The sequence below is a fragment of the Periplaneta americana genome, chromosome 8 (genome assembly GCF_040183065.1).
Source record: "Periplaneta americana isolate PAMFEO1 chromosome 8, P.americana_PAMFEO1_priV1, whole genome shotgun sequence".
Taxonomy (NCBI): Eukaryota; Metazoa; Arthropoda; class Insecta; order Blattodea; family Blattidae; genus Periplaneta; species Periplaneta americana.
Window position 1 is genome coordinate 136,853,502 of NC_091124.1, and position 27,810 is coordinate 136,881,311.

The 27,810-nt window shown below is 34.4% G+C and overlaps 1 protein-coding gene across 2 annotated transcripts in view; it reads right to left on the reverse strand.

Moving 5' to 3' along the window:
* LOC138705085 (uncharacterized) overlaps nucleotides 1-27,810 on the reverse strand; it is a 236,918-nt gene that overhangs the window by 104,309 nt on the left and 104,799 nt on the right. For both annotated transcript variants that reach the window (XM_069833703.1, XM_069833702.1), the window contains one exon: nucleotides 1,379-1,618. In XM_069833703.1, coding sequence (XP_069689804.1) covers nucleotides 1,379-1,612 — 234 coding nt within the window. In that variant the 5' untranslated portion in view covers nucleotides 1,613-1,618. The remainder of the gene's footprint in view (nucleotides 1-1,378; nucleotides 1,619-27,810) is intronic.

Consider the following 27,810-nt stretch of genomic DNA (forward strand, 5'->3'; position numbering starts at 1 on the left):
CATTTCGTTTTCGTATTTCTTTGTTTGTTGTAAATTAACATATGTCACTTTAACATTAATTTAATGTTACACATTAGACTAGACATAAAGGGACTCCGACTATTTGGAGTTAACACAACACAAAACAATATACTGGCAATTAGTGGAAATCCGTTGTTGTGTAGGAATTTGAAGGCACGATTGTGCGCAGTGTTGCCAACAGTTGTTCATATAATCCCGCTAGATGGCTTCCAAAAACCCGCGATTTTCTAACAAAAATCTATAAAATTTAATGGATATTAATGATAATGATAATAATAATAATAATAATAATAATAATAATAATAATAATAAAATAAGTGTTATAGCGCACAAGTTTAACTTTCGCAGAAGCTAGGCAATGAAGTTTTCGTTTCGGCACAATGTAAGACATTCAATTTTATACCCATGCAATTAGTATTGATAATAAACATGTAATTTAAAAATCACTCTCCGGATCATCTCCATTTGAATCCTCTAACGCAGGGGTAGTAAGTTATTCCTAGCCTGGCCACTTTCATTTCTGTACGTAGCCAAGATACATATTTCGTCCAAAATCTCTGGTGGTACCTGATAATTTTTGCAACACTTGTTCACACAACCCAGACCTGCCCGTATTGTCAAAATTGCATTCATTAATTCTGTCCCCATCCGTTTTCGTAGACTTCACGACATTCATCATACTAATAGGCCTATTCTTTCCACTTGAGCCTTAGACAAGAAAACACAATAAGATAAACAAACTCTTAAAAGGATTTATGTTAGATGCGTCCCTATAACTTGTTACATTACTCCAGAATTTAATTGTGTTTGTCTTTAAGTTGCACTTCACGTTGCCACTCTTTACGAAATCATTGCTGATATTGAGGCCCCATATTTCAATTATTTACGGATAAATAGCACAGAAAAAAGTTTAACGATATTGTACCGGTATATTTATAAAACGAGTAATAGTTAACACTGTCACGATACACGTCTTACACAAATAATATTCTTTAAGCAATTGAATTTAATCTGTCTGTAATCTCTGTATATACGTATATTACAGTCTTTGTTGGTGATGTGAAGTACTGGTGCACGGCGGCAGCAGATGTTCGATTTTTAACTTTTGATTAGAATGCCGCCGCACTTACATTTTATTACTGTCCGATTGTTAGAATCGACCGGTATTAAACTTGCAAAAACAACAATAACGCTAACATGAATTTAACTTCAGAAACTTTAAAGATTAAAAACCGCTAGTATTTCCGCTAAGCGGGATAATATAATATTACCCGCGGGACGGTTATCCAAAAAAGCTAGATTTAGAGGCAACACTGATTGTGCGAAGTTGAGACTCGCAATTTGAATGCTCGAGTACCTGACTGACGTTGTCGGGATGGTCGGGCGTGGGACGCTGCAGCCAGCAGCACATGGCGGCGCAGATAAGCAGGGCTCCCGCGATGATGCAGGCGACGCCGATGTACCTCACCGGCTCCACGTAGTTCTCCGCCAGGCCTAGCCAGTTGATGAGAGCGCCCACGCACAGCAAGATCATGCCGTAGCGATACGGCCGCTGCGACCTACGGGCCGCCTCCAGGGAAGGCAGAGTCATACCGACCTGCAACATCATCATATCTTGACATGAGATAAAACATACTGTGTACGATATAGTAAACAAATTATGTAATATGCACAGAAGCTGCCAAAATATGCGTCATAAATAGGGACCGGATTTTTATGTAATATCAAAGTTTGAAATATGTACATATTTATGTAAGAAAAATAAGCTGAATATGTACCAAAATATGTAAAATCATGATAATATTTAATATCAATATCTGGCAGGTGTAGGATAGGTAAGACTCTCCACTTGTGATGTTATAGAGCACCGGACTTTTTTACCGCACACTTGACACATTACTATTTTTCCATCTTTAGTGAAAGCTTCGTCCATCGCAGTCCATGATTTTATTTTTGTCGTTAGGGTTGAAGATACGGGGGCCATTTTAGTTAGTTAAAACAGTAGATAAACTCACTTGCACTTTACACTGTAAGTACTAAATCTAGAGAACTGAGTGAAATGAATGACAACAGTACTGCAAGCACTGTTTCACTTTACTAGATTAGCAGAAAGTAAGAGGAGATGTGGGACACATGCATTTTAGCTGCTCCCTATAAGAAACAAAGTACCTACTAAAACCTCAAACTGTAGGCATTTACAAACTGTTGTTTGAAAAGTGACATTCCTGTCTCATTCAGAAGGGCAGGATTATTCTAACCGAGAACCATACTTTCTAATTGCTCAGTAAATCCCATTTCCGTATAGGTCTACTGAATTTAAAGAAGTCAAGCAATAACCTGAAAAGCTATTTATTTTAATCTTTCAACATCTTTCCAGTTTGTGTCTTTACTCCAGCTTCTTTTCAAAAGTCAGCTACTTTATTGCGGCTCATGTCAGACTTGACCCGGGTTTTCCCTGGAAGGATTAGGAAGAGGGTGGATAAGGTTGCAAATTGCATGGGATCGGCTTGTTAATACCTGTGCAGAACAATTATAGTTCGAGAAAAATCATGTCGTCCTCGTCCTACTCCACCGCATGAAGGCAACGCTACTTTCTGAGTGATTTTTACAATACAAGGTAGTTGTATGAGAAAGGTTGCCTTTCAGAATAATTCTTCTCGGGTTCTCAGCCAGGTGAGTTGGAGATTAGCTTCCAAGCTTTCGACGGCTAGCTCTGTCATCTTCTTCAGGGAATATTCAGGGATAGGTAAAAAGGCTTTTTAAATCTGTGTATTTCAAATTGTAAACTTCAGCAGCAGAAGTTTTCTTTCTTTTTTTTTTCTTTTAGAGAAGTAAAAATGAATAAAACCAAAAATATATCGATTTATGTAATATCAAGCCATAATATGTAATGTGGGGTAAATATGTAAAAATATGTAGTATCAAATTTTAATATATTAATGGCAATTACAAGATTCGCAAAGATTTGTTATTTAAATACGATTAGGTTGAAAGGAATATAATATGTAATTACATAAAAATCCGGTCCCTAGTCATAAATAATAACAAACAATTCTAATTCACAAAATAGAATATGATAAGCTCGTATCAAAGACTTCACTTTATCATCAATGTATTACAAGGAGCTCAGGAGGTGGCTAGTATGAAAGACGCAACACTAAGAGCCGAAATTTACTATGACGTGCGTCTCGAAAATATCGGTCGCCTCGCCTAATAAACAGTAGGCTAGGTATAGTGGAGTTCAATAAACTTATAACAGATGAATTTTAAAGCAATTTATTTTTATCCTTACGAGAATCATTGCTATATTATTTCCAAATCATTTGCATAAGCTAGATTAATTTTCTTACGGAAGATAACTGTAGAATTGAGGGGTTAGCTGGAAGAAGGGCGTAACTCAGAAAACAGAGTTTTGAGATAATCAACAAAAACTATGTGTACCCTTCATCTCTTGCTGGAACATGACACTACTAATATATATTGTAAGGTAATACGTTTTCTTGTAATTACAATGAGTTCCATGGTTAATTTATTTTTCTTTTAGTATGTTATTTTACGACGCCTTATCAACATCTCAGGTTATTTAGCGTTTGAATGAGATGAGGGTGATAATGCCGGTGAAATGGGTTCCAACACCGAAAGTTACCCAGCTTTTGCTCATATTGGGTTGAGGGAAAACTCCGGAAAAAACCTCAACCAGGTAACTTGCCCCGACCGACAATAGAACCCGGGCCACCTGATTTCATAGCCAGATGCGCTAACCGTTACTCCACAGGTATGGACTCCATGGTTAATGTTGTTTAAATATTCTACGAGAACGAAGCATTCAATTCTTTTTAATTCGGCCCTTCTTCCATAGAAGAAGGTTCAAAATACTGCAATACTGTTAACTTTTCTATATATATATATATTATATATATATATATATATATAATATACTAAGGCTAGATATAGGTCTATACTACAATAATGAAGATAATTACAATGTATGTTCTACAAAAAAAATATATATATATACAGTATGTTATTTTATTAAATTTTTATCACAACATAAAAAATAATAATCCCACTTATTTCACGTTATCATTTTAACTGAAAGTACCTAGGACATGGGTGGGCAACTCGTGCTCTCAAGCTGTGAACAAACTCAGTCAGGTAGAAAGAACTTTGTGCTAGATGTACGTGGGCCTTGCAAGGCGAGTGGTTGTGTTTTGAGAGAGTTCGCTCGCGTCTACAGTGAGTGGCGGCTCGTCATGAGTGAATCGCAGTGTAATCCGTTAAAATCTTTTCCCTTTAGTGACGAATGGGAAAACAAGTACTCTTTGTTAAGAAGGAAGGTAAAGCTGTGTGTCTTATATGTTCTTCTACATCATGATCTCATTCATTACACTAAAGTAAGATGGCTTAGCAGGGGTGCCATGTTACACTGGTTTTTCATGCTCAAGGAAGAAATAGATATTTTTTTATGAAAAGCGAAGATATAGAAATTCCACAATAAACAGACCCAACATGGATTTCTGATCTTTCTTTTTTGACGGACATTTGTCCACACTTTAGTGATTTGAACGTACATTTACAAGCAAAAGACAACTTGATCATAAATATGATCGACCATCTGAGAGCATTTGTAGGTAAATTAAAAATGTGGCAGTATCAAGTAGAAAATATACAACATTCACCACTTTCATTCACTAAAAACTGTTATCTAGAACGATGACGAAAGTCAGCCTATTGAATATAAAACCCTTCTTCAAGACCACACAACAGAAATCACTGGTAGATTTGGAGAGACAGCGACAATGGATAAGGAATGGAGATTATTCTGCAATCCCTTTGGGTTTCAGTCGATAGAAGCTCCTCAAAATTTGCAGCTTGAATTTATAAATCTGCAGAACAGCACGCCACTCAGGGTTTCGGCGAAATCAGGAATCGAACTGTTCGCAATGCTTCCTAAGTCAGAATTTCAAAATCTACGCTTGTTTGCATCTCGCCTAGTAGCCATGTTTGGTTCTACTTATGTGTGCGAGTAGTTTTTCACTACGATGACCAACAGCAAAACTGTTTGGCGATCCAGGATCACAGATGACAATTTAGTGGCTGTTTTACGTTTATGTGTTTCCAAACTTCAGCCAGCAAGAAAAAGGTGTCAAACGTCTAAACGTACAGAAAGAGTTCAGGAGTGAGTTTATGTCATTTTCTGTTATGTGTATAAAATTACTTCCTTGATTTTGTGGTTGTTTAGGAATGTAATACCTTTTTGAAATCTCTTTAATCTACAAAACCCTTGTCAACTCTGATTATTTTCTATGTTTCAATGAAGACAAATAATAACTAATATTAACAAACAGTATAATAAGTGCTACAAGTATATTTGTTGTATCTTGAAAAGTTTGTGTTTAATTTATGTTTTCAGCCCTAAATAATAACGTATTATAAAATAATAATGGAATTTAATTTTTGTGTATTTAGTTATAGCGTATCTAAAACTACTGTAGGCCTAATTATTGCACCATGCATAATTTTGAAATGCAAATCATGGAGTAGGCCTCTTTAGCTTTTAGTATTTAGTTACAGCCTGTTTAAAACTACTGTAATTATTTTATCATGCGTCATTTTGAAACACTAATCATGGAGTAGGCCTCGATATCACGGCCACCTGCATGAGCCGCCACAGCGCACCATGGCAGTGAACTGCTTCTGTAACGAAACTAAACACAACTTGTAACTGCAGCGGCTGCCTCAGTGTGTGCCTTTTTGTGCTAAGGTTTTTAACGCCTCGTGAGTACGAGTTGCCCACCCATGACCTGGGATATAGGCTAATAACCTAACAGAAACAACATTTAGAATCTTGTGAGGCCTATTGGAGTGTTTGCCTCTCATGTCTGTCATTACAATATCACCTAGTTTCACTACATTTTGTATAGTTATCAGTCGTTTCTTAGATATTTTAAACAATGACAGAATAAAGAACTTAGATAAAAATTCTTCTCAATCATGATACTATATACCCAAGAACATTCTCGGTGCTGTGATTTTACTGTTGTTTGACGTTGCTTAATGGTTCTCCTCTCCAAATATCCCATAAGAAATGTATCCTTTTGGTTTTTGATTCCAGTTTTCCAAAATCCTGAATAGAAAATGGCTTGTTCCTCTGTAGACATCTCATTCATTCATTCATTCATTCATTCATTCATTCATTCATTCATTCATTCATTCATTCATTCATTCATTCATTCATTTTATTCCATAGATCTTACATGAGCAATGAAGCTTTAAGATGTGGAACATGTCAACATTTTACAATATTACAATTACAATATTTACAAATTTTTATAGTTTTACAATTTAGTAATTTTCTACAATTTTTACAATTTTGTACAATTTGTTTACATTTTTTTACATTTTGGCGAGATGTAGTGAGATGAGATGAGGTCCGAGGATTCGCCAAAATATTACCCGGCATTTGCCTTTTCGGTGGGGGGAAACCTCGGAAAAACCCAACCAGGTAATCAAATCAAAGGGGGTAATCAAATCAAAGGGGTTGATGCCAAGGACTCGCCATAGACCATCCGGCTTCAGTCCCACGGCTGGGGAAAACCTCCGAAGAAACCAAAGTCCAAAGGGGGATCCAACCCAAGCCAGAACGCAGCTCCGGATCAGCAGCCCAGCGAGTCTGCCGACTGAGCTACATCGATGGCTCTACTAAAAGTATACAATACATAGCCAATCAGATTATTAAATTTACAAACGCAAACGATCATTAATAAGTTGAGCTATATTATAATACAAAACAATTTAATTAAATTTAAGGCATAAACAATTCAACCAGTTGTGATTTACAGAAATTGATAATACACATCATGCAAACTACTTCAAATTACAAACACAAACAATTTATCAGTAGAGCTATATAGATTACTATTCAATTTAAAGCATATACAATTCATCGCCAAAACTATACAAATATATACAATACAAAGTAGCATACTTTCATTAAGCTATACAAATTTGTGCAATTAATATCAAGTAGATTAATTCAATTTATAATCATAAACAATTCATCAGTTGAGCTATACATATTACCAGGGAACGGATTTATATGGACTAGAAATATATGAAATATGTAAATATATATGTAGTTATTTTTACCAAAATATGGAATTAAATATGGATTTTTACCAAAATATGGAATTAAATATGGACTTAAAATTATAAAAAATGACTATGTACGTTAAATATTGGTACATTTTAATCAAACTAAACAAAAAATATAATGGACGTACCTTATCTTCCAATGTAGTTTCAACAAAACACAATTTTTATTGTCTGTTACCATAACAATAGGTTACAAACATTTCTTTCAAGTGCTGAAAAGTGAATCTTCTTCTATTGTCTCTGAGGATAGATTTATACTGACTAAAAGAGCGTTCGACGTCACAAGAAGTAACTGGTACATAATTCAATTTCACAATGTCTGCTGGGGATAAGTCCAAGTTAATCTTCACTGTTGATTCACCACTCATCACAGCAACAACCTTTTGTAGTTCTTCATATCCAGGGTTTTTTGAAAGTACAGTGTCCACCTTAGCTCTTACTGCATCTGCAACTTTACCTCTACCACGATTCAGTTGTTCCACAGTACTATTTATAATTTCAAAACTTTCAGATAGTGAAAGGTGCCTATTTTGGAGACTTTTGAGCGTTTTTATGATGCATGAAAATGTATGCTGAATGTGAGCTAAGTCATTCTTCACACTTATGTCACAGGTAACTGTTTTCGCAGTATCAATTGAGACTGCATCTTCAGAGTCCAATGCAAGGAGAACATTGTTAATAGAGTCTATATGTTCGGCATAATATTCAACTGCTTCTAGCCATGTACCCCATCTAGTTAAAATTGGCTTTGGTGGCAATGGAATTTCAGGGTACATTTCTTTCAACACGTTAACTCTACTGGGAGCTTTGAGAAATACTTTTTTCACTGATGAAATCAACAAATCTACTTTAGGGAAATTGTCTCTGACCACTTCTGCCACACGATGAAATGCATGCGCCACACAAGTAAAATGAGTCAATTTAGGATATACAACAGATAATGCTTGTCCAGCTTTGACCATATAAGGGGCAGCATCGCTAATAAAGAATAACACATTATCGTACATAATACCCTTTGGCCACAGGATACCCATAGCTTCGTTGAACAGTTTAACTATAGTTTTGTTATTGCACTTTTCTAGAACATCACAATGTAAAATAATTCGTTCAGAATATTGTTCACTTAACAAACCGATAACTACATTACCAACAAGTCTACCTTCTTTGTCGGGAGTCTCATCAATGGAAACCCAAATTGAACTATCTTTAATTTCATCTCTTATCTTCTGTATTGTCTCATCGTAGATGGATGGAGCATACGTCTTCCTAAGTGTTGACTCATCCGGGATTGTATGTTGAGTATATTTTTCAAGGAATTCCCTGAAGACCTTATTCTTTAGTTTGTAGAGAGGAATATCAGCAGAGATGAGAGAACGGCACAGGTCGATGTTAAACTCAGATCTTACATTCGATGTTGTTGGTTGTGTTAAAAACAATTGTCTCTGCTTGGAATTTAGTTGTTTGTTGGCCTGATGTTTACTAGTTGTAATGTGTTGTTGCACCAGGAACTTTTGTGTAGATGATACTGCACACTGACACAAATTACAAAATAATATTTTATTGTCAGTTGATAAACCATCTTCTTTAAATTCTGAAATGTAACTTGTTAGTTTTGATTTTAAATTGACTGAATGACGTACTTTTGGCATATTTACCGTCTTTATAGTATGATTTACAAAACTGAACCTATGTGTACTCTGACTGGCATTTAACTGTTGAGCTGCACAACTGAAGTCTGTTAAAAATTTTAAATTAAATTAATACAGTTTTGTAACTTACTTTCCCATTGTTGATAGGACTGCTAATTTTCAAATAACTCTGATGTTAAAGGGATTACTGAACATGTGTTTAAATCTCTATTGTTGAAATGTATTTTTAAAAGTTAATGGAATTTTGTTTTGTTTTATTGTTAAACCTAATATAATATGGACTGTTTTATATGAAATATGGAAAATATATGGAAATTAACGAAAATATGTACTAAACTCTAAAATATGGAAAAATATGGAAAATAAAAGTAGGATTTTTCAACCCTACACATTGTGAAACATAAAGATAATGCAAAATATAAATTATATTAGCTTTATAAGTAAATATGTATTTACATATAAATCCTTTCCCTGCATATTACCATTCAATTTACAGTAGGTCTATATACAATTCATCAGTAGAGCTACACAGACTAGTAATCATTTTAAGAACATATAAAATTCATCAGCCAAACTATACAAACATATACAATCAAATTAGTTCAATTTACAAACTTATTTTCGTTAAGCTATACAATTCATATGAAGTAGATTAATTCAATTTATAAGCTTAAACAATTCATCAGTTGAACTATACAGTATACTATTCAATTTACAGTACATACAATTCATCAGTTATGCTAAACAAAAAATACAATACATAGTAAACTGATTAAGTCAATATAAAAACATATTTTAGTTGAGCTATATAAATTTGTACATGTCATTTAAGTAGAATAATTCAATTCACAAGCATAAACAATTCATCAATTGTGTAGAAGGTATGAGTATGTAGAAACTTGGTTAATTCTTTTCTGAACCTTTTCTCGTTGTTCTTTAAATCTTTAAGATAATTAGGCAGTGCATTGAAGACTGTTATACATGAATAGCGAACTCCTTTTTTAAAACAGCTTAGACTAACAGAGGGTAGATGAAGATCTGATTTATGTCTTGTATTAAAATGATGAATGTCTTGATTAGTACTGAATTTATCTTGGTTCTTAATATACAGCATCATTAGGGAAAGAATGTATTCACAAGGTAAAGTCAAGATTTCTAAGTTTCGGAAAATATTTTTACATGAGGTCCTTTTATGCACACCGGCCATTATTCTTATAGCTTTCTTTTGTAAAACAAAAACGTGTTTAGCTTCAGACGAATTACCCAGGAATATTAATCCATATTTCATTACAGAGTGAAAATATGCAAAGTATGACATTTTAAGTAAGTTTATATCACCAATAGTAGATAAGGATCTTAATGCATAACAGGCAGAGCTCAATTTACGAGTAATACATTCTATATGCGTTTTCCAGTTCAAGTGATTATCCAATTCTAAACCAAGAAACTTTGTGCTTATAGATTCTTTGAGATGAGTTCCATTTAATCGAATACTGTATGAAACCTGAGCACTATTGTGTGTACTAAATTTGACTGCACTGGTTTTATCAACATTAAGTGCTAGTTTATTTGCATGGAACCATTCATTCATTAGATTCAGCACTGTATTAGAAGTGTTTATAAAATGATCGTATTGTTTGCTTGAAATAATTACACTTGTATCATCTGCAAATAAAATTACATGGGATGAATTGTTTATGGTCAAGGCTAAATCATTAATATAAACTAGAAACAACAATGGACCTAAAATTGACCCCTGCGGAACACCATGTTTAATATTTCTAAATTCTGAATAAGTAACTTTATGACTATTTGGTACATTTATTTCTACTTTTTGTTTTCTATTTGATAAGTACGATGTAAACCAACCCAACATCTCATCTTTAATACCATAAAACTTCAATTTTTTTACTAATATACTATGGTCTACACAATCAAATGCTTTAGCCAAGTCACAAAAAATCCCACCTACATGTAGTTTCGAATTTAATGAATTTAGTATTTCATCCACCAAACTAAAATCAGCATTCTCTGTCGATTTTTGTTTTATAAATCCAAACTGTTCTAAAACTAATATATTGTTGGACTCCAGGTAATGATATAATCTATTATACATAACTTTCTCAAACACTTTTGAAAATGTTGTTAATAATGATATGGGTCTGTAATTAGCAATAGTACATTTATCTCCCTTTTTGTATATTGGTTTTACTATTGAATATTTGAGTCTTTCTGGAAAAATACCACATTGCATTGACAAATTGCATAGATAGCTTAACGGAGGGGATAATATTTCAGAACAAGCTTTCAGAACTTTACTTGGAATTTCATCATATCCAGAGGAATATTTTGTTTTTAGTTGTTTTATCACATGCATGATTTCTGCTGCGGTAGTGGGAATAAATTTGAGACCTAAAAACTCAGTGTTAAATGCATCAGTTAGGTAAGCAAGTGCAGCATCTTCTGCACAATCTTGAATGTTTAAGTTCTGACTAATATTTATATAGAAGTCGTTAAAATGATTTGCAATTGATTTTGGGTTATCTATTTTACTATCATTGATTTTAACGCAAGTAATATTTTCACTCTTTGAATATCGAATAGTTTCATTTTTAATAATATCCCAAATAGTTTTAATCTTATTATCTGAATTTTGTATTTTTTCATTCAGATACATTTTCTTTGCATCTTTTATAACTTTTGTCAAAGTTTTACAGTAATTCTTGTAGTAATTAAGAACATGAGGATCATCACTATTCCTACTCATTAAATATAGATTCCTTTTTCTAGCACATGATATTTTAATTCCCTGTGTTATCTACATGTTTTTACTTTTACATTTTTTCACCACCTTGACTGGAAAACATTCATTGAAATAATTCGTAAATGTAGTGAAAAATGCATTAAATTTAGTATTAATATCAATGGTATCGGTACTATATACATTTTCCCAAGATTCATTTTGTAGACTTGTATTTAAATGATGAAGAGATTCAGCATTTATAATCCTTTTTTTTATTTTTAGATTAACACTTTGGAATTTTTCACTCATATTGAAAACACTTAGAATTTGTGCATCGTGATCAGACAGGCCATTGAATAATGGTACTGTTGAATAGGAATTCAATCTACTTTTATCTATAAATATATTATCAATGGCAGCACTACTTCCAGCTTGTGTTCTGGTTGGAAAACGTACTGTGTGACTAAGATTATAACTTAAGTTTCAAGAAGTGAGTTTAATTTTCTTTTACGTGAGCTTTCTGATAGATAATCTATGTTTATGTCAAAACAGATTACAAATTCGGTATGTGGTTTATAAAGTCTTTTCAATAATGAATCTAAGTTAGTTGTAAATTTCTTATAATCTCCCATTGGCGCCCTATGAACACATAAGATAATTAAATTTGATATCTCATAGCCAATTTGTATTCCACAGATTTCAATATCTTGTTCAAGGCAAAAATCAGATATATCAATTTTACTAAATAATAGATCCTCTCTGATAAAAATACAGGCACCCCCTTTTTGGAAGACATGTCTACAGAAATGAGAACCTAATACATATCCATGTAAAGACAGTTGTAGTAATTCCTGTTGCTTCATATGATGTTCAGTTATACATAATATCTGAGGTTTATGCTTTTGAGTTGCTAAAGAAGTGATCAATTCATCAGTTTTTTGTTTTAATCCCCTAATATTTTGATGAAAAATAGTGAAGTTACTGTGTTCATTACTAGAAACATCAGAGCATTTACAATTTAGTTGAACTTGTTTCAAACACCTTACTGGTGGGAGGTTTAACCTAAGAAAGGAGAAGCCCTAGCATTAACTAACACAGGAATATTACAACTCTGCTTTTTGACATGGCTGCCTCTGATGCTATTAGCAATAAGAACCGAAAGGTGCTCCTTGCCTCTACCATTCAGATGCAGGCCATGTGACGTATATTCATACCTTCTTATACGGCTTACATCTATCAAACCAATGTGTGATGCAACAGGTCTCATCAGAGCCCGCTCAAGCCGCATATTCACGCTCCTCCCCCTCCTGTGAAGATACGGCTTGTCGTACCTGCTGAAAAGACTGAGAAATCCCACATTGGTATGGCTGCTCATCTCAATTATGTTGTTGACATCTTTCTCAATAGAATAGTTACAATCGTTATCAATACTATTACCTGGCCCACCCACTATAACTACATGATCCCTCTTAGAAAATTCTGAACTCAGTTTCATCATATCCTCAACAACATTCTTGAGAGGAGCATTAGGCTTACATACACTAGATACTTCAAACTCATCGCCCAGTTTCGACTTCAAAAGTGAGGAAATACCTCTTGCATGGCTGCTTCCTAAAATCAATACTTTACTCCTACAATCATTAACCTTATCTGTTTTCTGACTTACCTTTACTAGTGTCGATACTGGGTCTGAGTTCTCCTGATCAACATTCATTGCTTGAAGAGCACTGAATTTGTTGGTCAGTTTGATTGATGCAGCATCATCCGCAGAGAAACGTCTACTCCTAGATTTGGAATTCTTCGGTTTCATCCAAGTGTGAGATCTCTCTTCATTCGAAACACTAATGCTATCCTTCAAAGCTCTCAATTTATTAATTTCACACTTTGCCTCATCTAATTCCAATTCTAGGGCTCTGATTCTCTCCAGTTGATCGCGCATCTTTCTATCATATATACAATCACTACATTCCCAACTACCTTTGTCAACAAAATTATCAGGATCTATATCTATACATTTCCAATGAAAACAGAAATTACAATTATTACATACCAATCCTTTCACTACAATCCTTCTACAACTACGAAAGTTTCCAGACAGAGCAGCCATAGCACACATTATGTATATACTGTACCTTATTTACAAATTCAATTTCACTCACTTTTCAATTTAATGTACTTACGTATTTTAGTTTTAGGTTATTTCTACCCTTTAGTATCACCACACTATAATATTTCAATAGGCCAACACTATACTTTATCACTTCACTATACCACACTTTTCGACGTTGAAACTACACGACACGTCACTGCACTTATATTTCGGTCTAAATGAAACTTCACTATTTATGTTTTAAATTATTTCTACTTTGAAGTATCACCACACTACAATATTTCAATGGACCAACACTACACTTTATCACTTCACTATCCGGTACAACACTTGTCGGCGTTAATCTACACGATACGTCACTTCACTGCACTTATATTTCAGTCTTGATGCAACTTCACTATTTATGTTATTTAACACACGCAATTTCTTAACCAACAATAGTATTAATATTGAAATGTGCTATTAATAATTTAGCCTAGTCCTTGTTAAAATATGTAAACACGTTCTATATTAGGTGTTACAATTAAGCCTACTTATGTATCAATTAAATATTTCAACTTTACAAATAACAAAGGGCCTTAAAATTAGTCAACTTATGAGTTAAGAATTACTCAAGTTAAAAGAAGAAAAGGTCGGGAATAGTGACCAAAGTCATATCCCTTCTGGCAGCATTGGCTTAAATGTTGGCTCGACAACGTAGTTCTCCATCTAGTACGTCACTTTGCCCGACAGAGTGCTCTCAGACGATATGTTATAGATAGCGCTACGAATTCCTTCATTTTCTTATCCAAATTATCCTATTGGCCGGTTGGTTACGTCAGACGAAGAGAGAGGGAAAGCGAGATTACTTGGCTACGCGCAGTTATATGTTACTTACTCAGGAGCCGGAGCCCGTATCGACAACATTACTCAGGAGCCGGAGGTCGTACCGATAACATTACTCAGGAGGCAGGCTGTGTACCGACAACTTCGTTCAGTCGAATCGACGTGAACTCAGGAAATAGAGCTCGAATTGTATTCTACATTGGTAACTTAAGTTCATCGTTCGAGAATAGTGTATCATTATATTTCACTTGGGAAATTATAGATTATATGAAACCTTGTTTGAAATATATCTTGGGATTTAGTGCGGCAATAAGTTGTATCAGATTTGTTATTATTGGAGTAGGCAAATTTGGGTTGTGATATTATTCTCATTTTTGGTTGTATGCGTTAGTGATATTGTGGTGGATCGTGTATGGAAATCACTCGCTGATGATACGTCTTGGGTTAAGTAATTGGGATTACGTGAAGTTATGTAATTGTGATATGTGAGGTTGTATTGTTTTGGGGGATTACGTGATGAGATATAACTTTGATATGTGAGGCAGTATTGAAGTTCCAAGACGGTTTGGGTGATAGCGTAGTGATTACGATCTCTTGGCTTACATCGTAATAGACGGTGTAATGAACTAGAATAGTATGGGCCTCATTTATCTATTCTAGTACTTGCTACTCCATTTTGGTTATTATTGGTTTACACGCCGGTATTCAGGAATCGAGTGCATTGAGTTTCAGTTGCTATTCAAACGATTATTGATATTTGAAATTATCGTCGGTTACTTATCATTTATCGTATATATGTATATATATATATATATATATATATATATATATATATATATATATATATATCTTGGGCATTGTTTGATTGTAAGGTACAGAGATTATTGTTAGTGCTATCTGCACAGTTCATGTGAGACATATGTGGAATTGATAATTTATATAGTGATCTGTCGTGTGACAGTTTGTATTGGGTAAATTCTTTGTGAAATATTGAGTTCATGTGTACGTTGAATTTGGTTAATCAGATTTTATGTTATCAGTAATTGAATGGGGCATGTGTTATGAGTTATCATACTGACTGGGCGTTCATGTTGATCTTTATATCTAGTTGGATATATATTTATATATATTGAGAGAATGTTTCAACGACTAAATGCTTAATAGGTCAGCAACTGATTATTGAGAAATGGGTGTATCAGATTGTACTACGACTTGTAAGTATGTTCGCCTAGTGTAGTTAAAGTCTCCACGATTCAGTTATTGGTTCACTGGTTATTCAGCTTAACTTGTAATATTTTCATTCACTTAATTTCATATCTACATGTTATTTCATTCATCATTCATGTAATATTGTTATCCATTATTTGTTAATTATATCTGTTATACAAATTCACGCAATTTATTTCTAAAAGTCTTCCACTGCTCACATCCAATCATCCAATGCACCATACATCTGGCGAATAACAGCTACTATAAGAAGAAGTAGAGGAGGAGAGGATGATCGTACACCTCCTCATAACCTGTCAGAAATATGGTCGTTCCTAAATGACTGACGGCTAGCCTCGATCTAACGTTTTATAAAGATAAGCGTTCACTACAGTCATCGCATCGCACTCCTCGTACGAATCACACGCAACGGATATTTTAAGTGCAGTGAGTTCACTGTAACGGCTCTACCTCGTCGTCTCATCGGATTCTCTATCAGCTGTTTAAAAAATATATGACGTACGATATTGACATTGCTGAAAACAGGGTAGTGTTGAGGTTAGGTCTATTAATCATGAGTTTTAGCGAATAAGAATTTGTAACTATTTAATGCTTCTTAATTGAAGAGGAAGAAACGAAAAAGATATTGGGTGTAAGAAACGACTTGATTACTATAATGAAAATGCCTCAAAATTATATAATTCTTCCCAATTTTCTACAAATGAAATAAGTTTTACGTCTGCCAATTTTGCGCGACACTGAACATGGCTCAACATAACAGTAACAGTTGACCAATTAAAATTGATTTATTAAAGAAGGCCATGATCGGACGCATCGGAAAAGTTGCTCATCCGAGAAACGTAGACGGATTTACCGAGAGGCGATGCGTGCGATACGATGTAGTGAACGCGGTTACATAACAATTACAGTAAAGATTGTCATTTTCTGATCTGTGCGATTCGTCCGATGAGTGCGATACGATGTAGTGAACGCTTACCTTAACACTGCATAAGCCTATATTATTAGTACCTTATATTCATTCTCCATTGAAAAACAGAAATAGTAATACTGTATTTCTTTCATCATTTTTCCTGACCTACTTGTGTAAGCTTTGCAGTATTTCGTCGTCACTTTCTAGATGCATTCATTCATGGTGTTCTGCCCAGGGGCACGTCTTTCACTGCAAACCCAGTATTCTCCAGTTCTTTCCTATTTTCTGCCTTCCTCTTTGTCTCCTCAGATGATCCATATATCTTAATGTCGTTATCATCTGATATCTTCTTCTCCTCGAACTCTTTTCCCGTTCACCATTCCTTCCCCTGCATCCTTCAGGAGGGCAGTTTCTTCTCAACCAGTGACCCAGCCAATTCCTTTTCCTCTTCCTGATCAGTTTCAGCATCATTCTTTCTTCATTCACTCTTTCAAACACAGCTTCGTTTCTTCTTGCTAGATTATTATTTTATAATTTATTAAACCATTTCCGTTTTCTACCTTTCACTGATAATTTCAACATCAAAAAGGTTGTATTCGCTTCCATTGGAAGAAAGATATAGATGAGAACATTCGTCAGACAACGCGAACATCTTTGTAGTTACCTTCGCCGATTCTCGAACCACAGTAGTAAGATGGAAGACGGACGCAATTCATAATACCTCTCTATTGCAATCTATTGGGAGTAGAGGCATAACATTGTGGTGGTTGGTAGAAACGCCGACAAAGAACACATATAGCCATTTTACGGATAAACGCCGTAATTCTAATTACGCCCTCCTTCCAGCTAACCCCCCAATTTGACATTTGAATTTTAACTTATTTGCATACAAAATATGTGAAATAATTTAACACGCATGATGAATATACTACACGGCGGTTTTGTTCCTTGTGCTTTCAGATACATAAAACGTCGGTCAATGATCTTGTTATATGTTCAATTAAAAGTAGCCTAAAATAATTTATATTTTATTGGTTTAAATCCCACATCTATTATAACCCTTTTCAATGAATGTGCACTCCCCATTGAAAGTTTATTTTTTCTTTCAATACATAGAATAGTTTCGGACATATCAATACTTGTTTTTACTAAATCAAATTCACTCGAATTACCCGTTTTTCAAAATCGTTCAAATCAACATTTATTTCGTCTGGGCAATCTCTGTGTTTCCCTGATAATAGAAAGGGAAGTCTCACGAGCTTCAACCACTGTCTTGCGGATTCTTGTAATATTCTGCACGAAATACCTGTATGGTGAGTTTTACGCAAAATCGATTGTTTTACTATATGAACAAGTTTCCCTTATCGCAATTTCTCATCACACACAAGTCTCAATCACCATATCTAATTATTTCTTGGACTTCACCATTTTTATCTCTGTGACTCCAATATTTTAGAAATAAAATATTAACTAGGCCTACACTTAACTTAATAATATAATGATTAAAATATAATATTTACAGATATTTCCATGATATAAAACAAAATATTATCGCTAGAATAACCCCAACGCATAAAGTTACAACGCGACTAAGGAAGGAGGCTCTGTGAATGACTAATACAGTATGATATAACAACGTAGGTTAAAACAATATTTATGTATGTATGCATGTATGTATTTATTAACACTACAATTGGGTATACACCCGGTGGTAGTGGTATATAATATACAATAATACCATTATAATAATACAATAATTACAGCAATAAAAATAAAATAAATGTAAATAAAATAATAAACAATTGTATGACATTAAAACGCAATAATGCCTACAAGTAAGCACACGACACGAGTACTACAAAGAAGAAGGTTTTGTGATTGACTACAATTCGGTAATATCGCGTGGGAGGAACAACACAAATAACGTCTCACCTCTTTTTCAGACCCCGCTAGTCAACTCGTGAGCTCCCTATAGCACCAGAGTTACTGTGAAGTTCTCTCTTTACTGATACACTAATTTTCGGACGTCATGTAAAATAATTGATGCAGGATTATCGAGCGTCATATAAAATAATCGATGAAGCATTTATTAAGCCTAAGTCACTTCCATTTGCCAAACAGTGCATATTATATACTATGGAATTCTGGCCATCAAGTCACACAAATGAATGCGCATCTTGTGCAATGAGTGATGACAATTGACTTAAAATAATGTATGTATAACATAAAGCAGGGGCGTATTTTGCGGACTACCGGGGCTACCGGCGGTAGCCCAAGGAAATTACAAAAGAAAAAGTTTATAATATAACATAATGTAATAATTTTGTATTATTAGTTTTACCATAGTAATTAAAATTAAAGTAATTGTTAGATTTATATGCGCTCTCTGCTCTCGAAAAGAAACAAGTTCTCAAGGCGGCATCGCTGGAGAAACCGCTTGCTACGTGAGGTAGCCTGTGACCGTACCGCGCACGCTGTTCTGTGGCACAACTGCCCGTCCCCCCTCCCCCTTCTGTTTCCTTCGTGCAATGTAGGCCGGGCGAGTTGCCGCTCTCGTGATCGGTTTCTTCGCAGGCGCGAAGCAGCAATACGCTAAGTACGCTACCTCATGAATGTGATTGTGTTCTTGCAGTGCATTATTTTAAATCTGTGATTTGTTCGAATGTCTAAGAGTTATATTAATTGTGAATTATTAAGTTTTTAATTTCCCAATTAAGTGATATTGTGAAAAATATGGCAGAACAAGTTTCTGGAGAGGTTTGTGTTGAAAATGACTGTGTAATAGAAGGTTTATTAAAAGTTCCTTTTAACCGTCGTACATAACAACGAGAAAGTTGAAATTGTGAAAATGGAAAGACCAACTTCTGAGTTAAATTTGTCCATGGACGTAAAAGAAAAACAGCGAGAGTACACACGCCATTTCACTTCAAAATCATATGGTAAGTGTAATTGGTTGTGTGGTACTTCTAAACTGTCTAAACTATTTTGCTGGCCATGTTTGTTATTCAGCCGCGAAACTAATGTGTGGTCAAAAGAGGGGTTTTCTAATATGAACTCCCTTCGAATGGCAGTCCTAGAATACGACAAATCAAAAGCTCATATTTATAATAGCATGAACTTTGCAAACTCTGGGAAGACAAGAATTGATTTACAGCTAGATAAGCAAAACGCTCTACACATCAACCAACACAATGCTCTTGTGAAAAAAAAAAAAATCGGGAGATTTTACTGCATCTTATTAACGCAGTCTGCTTTCTAGGAAAACAAGAATTGGCTTTTCGGGGTCATAATGAGAGTGTGGAATCAGACAATATAGGAAATTATATTGAATATTTAAGTTCCTTAAGTGAATTTGACCATTTACTGGCCAATCATCTTGAGAGTTCAACAGTATTTCGTGGTACTTCTCTCGCAATTCAGAATGACTTAATATTTGCTATAAGTGGGGTTATTATAAAGAACATAAAACCTTTTGTGGCCATTGTTGTTGATAATGAAACAAGTTACTGCTCTAATCAGAGTCAATTGTCCACTGTTTTAAGATACGTCGACAATACTGCCAATGTTCAAGAACGGTTTATAGGATTCACAAATGTCAGTTCGGACAAAACTGCTGCTGCTTTTTTTCAGCATGTGGAAGGTGTTATAGCAGAATACAATGTCGGCAATAAGTTAATTGCACAGACATACGATGGTGCTTCAGTTATGGCGAGAAATATTAATGGCTTAAAAACAAAAGTTCAAGAAAAGTATCCTCAAGCACTATTTGTCCATTGTTACAGCCATGTTCTCAATTTAGTTTTGCAACAAACTACTTTATCCATTCCAGAATGCCGCATTTTTTTCAAAACACTGTCGGGTTTAGCTGCATTTTTCTCATCATCTCCTAAAAGATCAGAAAAGTCAAGGAATTTATGAACAAGAAACTCCCAGAAGTAGCACCAACTAGATTGAATTTTACATCTCGGCTTGTAAATACAGTAAAGGAATACAGAGAAAAACGGACTGCTTTCTTTAAAAATATCATTTGTAATGACTCTGAAGAAAACTGGGATGATGCTGTAAATGTGCAGGCTCAAGGATATTTGAATTTTTTCACACAGTTTCAGAATATATTTCTTCTTGAAGTCTATGCTAGAGTGTTCGCACATACAGATGTGCTCTACAATATTCTTCAGACAAAAAGTGTAGACATAGCATACTACTTGCAAGAGGTATCAAAGTTAAAAAAAATACTACATCCGAGTTCAGACGTAGTGGGTTTCCGTCCATATGGAGTAATATGGAAAATGAAAATTCTTCAGCCAATACAAGGAACCACCATTAAAGCGAAGAAAAGGAGATGATGAATTGAAATACAGGCAGCTGTACTACAGCATACTAGATAGTATGCACATGGAAATAACTGACAGATTTTCTGATTATGGAAAGCTTCAGTTCACACATCTTCTAGATTCTCAAAAATTTTCTGCTTATAGAGAAAACTTCCCGAATGAGGCACTAAACAAATTATTTCAGTCCTATAACAGTCACTTTGATCAAATACGTTTGAAAAATGAATTAAGTGTAATATATTCAGCAGAAGTCTTTGATTTTTCGAACAAACCTATCCATGAAATATTATCTGCCATATATGAAAACCAGCTGAACCAAGTTATTCCTGAAGTCCTTAAATTGGCAACATTAATTGTGACAATACCAGCTACGTCAGCATCGGTAGAAAGAACATTTTCTGCGTTGAAGAGAATAAAATCCTACTGTAGATCAACTCATATACAAGAACGTTTATCCGGCTTGGCACTAATATCCATTGAAAAGTAATTTCTACATAAACTTTGCAAGTGGCCCAACTGTAATTTCAAGGACGAAGTCATCAACGTATTTTCGTCCCAATCAAGACGTCTGGAATTCACATATAAATAGGTAAGAAATATTATTATAGGGATTTTGAAATATATTTTGTGTAATAATAGGGTCAGTGTTAGCCCAAACCCTTTAACCAGTATACGCCACTGACATAAAGTAAGGCCACTAAGGGAAAATACCAAAGGAGAAAGGTTCGATTCGGTGCTGTGGATTGAACTTCGGCGTAGCTCGGTGGTTAGAGCGTCCAGTGCGTAGAACTGGAGGTCCCGAGTTCGATCCCCGATGCCCGATCGACTTATTCTCAATTAATAACCAATGGTAATCATAAAAGATAATTCTGTACGACCAAAAAAATTAATCTTTACGTAGTTTAGTATTACAGTTCATACACCAACTCTGTTTTAGTTCTGCAAGTCCAGGTCGTATAAGAAACCTGTACGGTACACAATGTTCTAGACAGCGTGTCAAGCTTATATAACCGTATACACTGCATATGAATACACACATTTTTAAACTGTGTTCTGTGATGTTTCCCATTATTTAAAGTGGCTATCTTATCTGTGACAAACTATTTTTCACAGATCCCCAACTTGTAGTTAAACAACACAAACAGTAAACTCACATGCTAATACTTAACATATTAACTTGACTCTACTCTACTCGACTGTAGTCTAAATTAAATATTAAATAACAAGAGTTTCTTTTAGATTTACACTTAAAAAGGTCAAATCCCATTAAACCTTTGGTTAATAAACTAAGAATTGAGCTCAATTTAAATGTATTATTGTACCGAATGTAAAGTTCGTTACAATTAATACAAAATATTATTGAATTTGTTTGAAGAATTTTTGTGAAATAAAACAAATTCACATTTCTCCTATTTCTAAAATGCAACTACTTCATAATTTTAAGAAGTTTACTGAAAATAAAAACGTACTATTTGCTCAATACGGTTTCATATCCGGCTACAATTCCAACGGATTCGGGTTTGATTTATAGAAAAACAAGTGGATAGTGTACTGTACCTCTTTATCGTATACACTGTACACTATACATTATAGCCCTAGCCAAGTTCCGATTACCGATGGCAGGAATTCGAACTACTGATCTCGTTATATATTTCTTGTTTGTAGCGATAGCAGCGACCTCATCTCCAATCGGTAATAAGACGTTGGTGGGCCTATAGATGTATGTCCCTCCTCTTCTGTGTGACCTCTTTTGCTTCATCAGGAGACTTATTCCTTGCTGACACCGCAATCAGTGAGTCCCAGTACTTTTAATAGCTAAGTAATTTACTGGTTCCAAATACGTGAGATTGAAACGTGCCAGAAAATTTTGGATTGAACGTAGATGTTTATTACCATTGTTAATAATGAATCAAATGAAAATAGACAGGATATTGAAAGAGTTAAGATAAACATAGAGGGTCACAGTGAGAAGATTGAATTTCTGAGACAATAATTAGAAAAAATGAAGAGGAAAATTAAGCAGTATGAAATGTCAAAGAAAAACGACATTGTTATTCTTCGGAGTAGAGGAAAAGGGACGTGAATTCGCAATGGAAACCGGGGAGGCAGTACGCAGAGTATGCTACGAGATTTTCAAACTGGAGGTAAGAGCAGAAGACATCGAGGAGACTTATAGAATCGGATTGGGATGTATATAAAAGGCCTATTGTGATAAGATTCTCAAATACAGCAACCAAAGAAAAATATTAAGGAACTTACACAGAGTGCGAGAAACGGGAATGAGAGTTGAAAAAGACCTGAGCTACGAGATCGGATGTAAAAGGAAGCTACTACTCCCTTTCATGAAGGCGGCAAGAGCGAATGGACACTTTGCGAAATTATATGAAGACAAATTAAAAATCAGTAGGAAATTCTATGACGCAGAGTTCTGTAAGGCAAACGAAGATCATCCAATATTTGGATTAGTACGAAGAAGCGAGAACATCAATATGAAAAAGAGCTGAGGAGATTTGAAGACACAAGGTCGCAAGATACGAATGGGCAAACTGATGGAATTACAATCGTGAGGAAGAAGAATGGTCAAGAGAAAAATAAAATGAAGCAAACTGGAAAGTAGGGAAATTGAAGAAAATCATTGGCATGGATTAATACCAACCATCCCAACTAAACAGATGTTAAGCGAAGATCGGAATTCGAACTGGGACATAGTATACGTGACAGGTGATGGACAGTCTGCTCAATCAGCAGCTATGGTGGAAAGTAACTATCATAACAAGATCGTTGACCAGGTACGTGTAGATGACAGAGAATTGGCAGAATTGCAGATCGCGCCGGAGGATGCGAGACAGAACCCAGAAATGCTGAGATTAAGAATACAGAAGAAAATATATCGGAAGAAATAAGATAAGAGCGGCTTAAGTACAACAAATGCAATGAAGTTTAGTGACACGAGTAAAAATTAAAGTGATTTGGGAAGTGATTTAATCAGATTACCGAGAGGAGAAGCGAAATTGTTTCTGCGAGTGCAACAGCTGAAATGGTGAGAAGTGAAGTGAAGAAGAAAATTACGAGTTTATAACAGAAAAGGATGAAGTGGATGTTTCAGGTCCAGAGACAGCTAAGGAAGAGACGGCTAAGGACTTTGTAAGTGAAATGAAATATGAATTAGAGGAGTGTAGTAGGAAGTTAAATAAGACGAGAGAGGTAATGAAAATAGGTAAGGAGTATGGTGGGGGAGGCTAGCTGGGATAGAGAAGTATAATATGTAAAAAGTTAGTGATATCTGAAAATGAAATGTACACAAGAATCAGACATAATAATGAACATATTGGACAATAGTGTAATATGTTTTAGTATCAATTATTATTAGAAACAGTGTGTGTTCGATATACTGCAAATTAAGTGAATTGAAAATGAAGAACGGAGTGATAAAGGTATCAATTTTGAATGACTTAGAGAAGTGTAATAGGAAGTTAAGTAAAACGATAGAGATGATGAAAATAGGTGAGGAGTATGACGGTGAATGCTAGCTTGGATAGCGAAGTATAATATATAGAAAATTAGTGAGATCTGAAAAGGGAATGCACACAAGAAACAGATATAGTAACGAACATATTGGACAATGGTGTAGTATGTTTTAGTAACAAATAATATTATTAGAAACAGTGTGTGTTCAATATAAGTGAACTGAAAATCAAGAAAAGAATCGTAAAAGTGTCAATTTTGAATGATCTAAATTAAGTTGTTAGGTTTTAAAGGTGGGAATACTGATCAATTTAAATGGGGTCGAAAGTTAAATTATAAACGCGTCTACAAAAGGTATATCTGTAATGAATGTAATTGTGGCACCGGATACAAAATTATGAGGTCCACATTACATGGATGTAAATGTTGACATCAAATATCATATCATATCATATCATATCATATCATATCATATCATATCATATCATATCATATCATATCATATCATATCATATATCATACCATACCATACCATATATCATATATCATATATCATATATCATATATCATATATCATATCATATCATATCATATCATATCATATCATATCATATCATATCATATATCATATATCATATCATATATCATATATCATATATCATATCATATATCATATATCATATATCATATCATATCATATCATATCATATCATATCATATATCATATATCATATCATATCATATCATATCATATCATATCATATCATATCATATCATATCATATCATATCATATCATATCATATCATATCATATCATATCATATCATATCATATCATATCATATCATATCATAACATATATCATATCATATCATATCATAACATATATCATATCATATCATATCATATCATATCATATCATATCATATCATATCATATCATATCATATCATATCATATCATATCATATCATATCATATCATATCATATCATATCACATCATATCATATATCATATCATATCATATCATATCATATCATATCATATCATATCATATCATATCATATCATATCATATCATATCATATCATATCATATCTTATTATATCATAAAATATATTACTGCTGTTATTATATTATTAGTATTTTTATGTCATATTATTACCGTTTTATTGTATGTTCTTATTTTAGTACGAGTATAATTTCTTGGTCGTATATAGTTTCCAGTTTATATGCAGAAGAGCAACTCGAAATTAGTGATTTGCTTCTACGATATTTTATAGAAGTTATGAGCAATTTAAAATAATCAGTATAATAACTTATGTCTCTCACTTGTTTCATTTCCTGGTAGCTTATCAGGTTTTGCATCAAACATCGTAGTAAAGGCTAGTTACAATAATGGATTCAACGTCATGTCAATTGAAAATTCCTGATATCTTATCAGTTGTTTAGTCTGCTTATGGTATCCGGTTAGAAATCATAGATTGTTAGAAATTGGAAGGTCCCAGATAGCCAAATATCCATTCAGCCTCCAGTCTAATTGAGAACCGGGCATTTCCCGGGGATAAAAAGACCATCGCAGCCTGGTTCTGGCCACACCACCTCAATCTAACGCCAATGTCATGAAAATATTGGCCACGTCTGTGGCTCAAGCGCTAGTGCTCTCGTGTTGCATTTATGCGGCTGAGTTCGATTCCCGACCAGGTCGTGATAAATATTGTGTTAGATGAAGCAGACGTTGTAGAAAGGGTTTCTTTAGATATTCCCGTTTCTCTCTAGACTGTAATTACACAAACAGTTTCCACCTTTTCCTCATTTCATCAACATGTATCACCTGCAATTGTTAAAAATACACTGGGCCCTCTGGCTTGTCAGGCCAATCGACCGTGGGTGGGCCTTGCTCTGTCAGGACTAAGGCACTAGGCAGGATAGTCCAGCTGACGGCACCGGATTCACGAATGCAACCCGGACCATCTATCTCACTTGGACAATCACCGCATAAAAGAACCCACAATGGGCAAAGGAAACGTAAGGGCAAGGACCGGGCCCAGTCCTCTATAAGCCAAGCTATTAAATAAGTATGGAACTCTGGCTTCATGCTTCATGGGCTTTCTTGACATCTAAATGAGAAACTTTTCAGTTTTCGTATGCAGCCATTTCTCATCTAGCAGCGTCGGCAATTGACATAATTTCATACCTAAATATAAAGCAGACTGCAATAATAATAATAATAATAATAATAATAATAATAATAATAATAATAATAATAATAATAATAATAATACAAATAATAATAATAATGATAATAATAATTTTCGACTATTATTATTATTATTATTATTATCATTATTATTATTAATAATATCAACATCGTCATCATCCATCAGTAAATGTTACTCTCTACAAATCAAGTGCACCTAGTTCTACACTCCTCAAGGAAGTTGAGATATTGCCCTCTTCCATAGACACAAATTGTGTCTATTTTGACACGTTAGTTTTCTTTTGTCCTAAGCTGACCACATTGTAAATGAGCCTTGCTATTTGTGGACGTCTTGTGTTAATCCAGTCTCTCACACAATTAGAGACGGAATATATCATAAAGACTCAATACTGAAGAATAGACGTGATGATATTGAGAAGATTGATTTAAACATAGGCCTCTTTAAAAAGCGTATGCTGAAAGTTTTGCTTTCTATGTAAATTCTGATAACATCCTAATTGGCACTCGATAGACCTTTAACTTTACTGAATACACCCCAAAAACGTAATTAAATTTATTAAGTTGAAAGCTTGGGACTTACTTATAACTCTACTTGACTTACCGTTTTAAACACAGAGACTTTCTTGGGCGATGACGTGATGACATATTGACAGCGAACTAATGACGGAATGAAAACGAACAAACAAAATGAATTACTCGCAGGAAACATCATCACATCTCAATTTTTAAATTCCGAGACCTGAATACATTTCAACCCAATGTAGAGTGGTTCGGGGGAAGATGCCTCTCTTTTTCTTGGATTGAAAATTTAAGATACTGTTCATGACTTAATCTGAAGCTCATTGACACTTTCTCACTCGTTTATCACTACTTAGCAACACAGTCATTTCACAGATTTTATTACGTGTGCAAGACTCGCGAAATCATTTCTTGCACACAATCCAGTATATTTTTTTGTCATCATTCTTTTTTAGGCGGCATTTAAGAGTACGGTAAACAATCCAGTTTTCTGCGATGCTCTAAAATAATTCATATCCCTTGTTATAATATGTTCCATCGCAAGTTGAACACTGTTCTGAATCCACTGACTTCTATAAGAGGATCTTACGTAATGTTTATGCATTCCCTGCAAAAAAAAAAAAAAAAAAAAAAA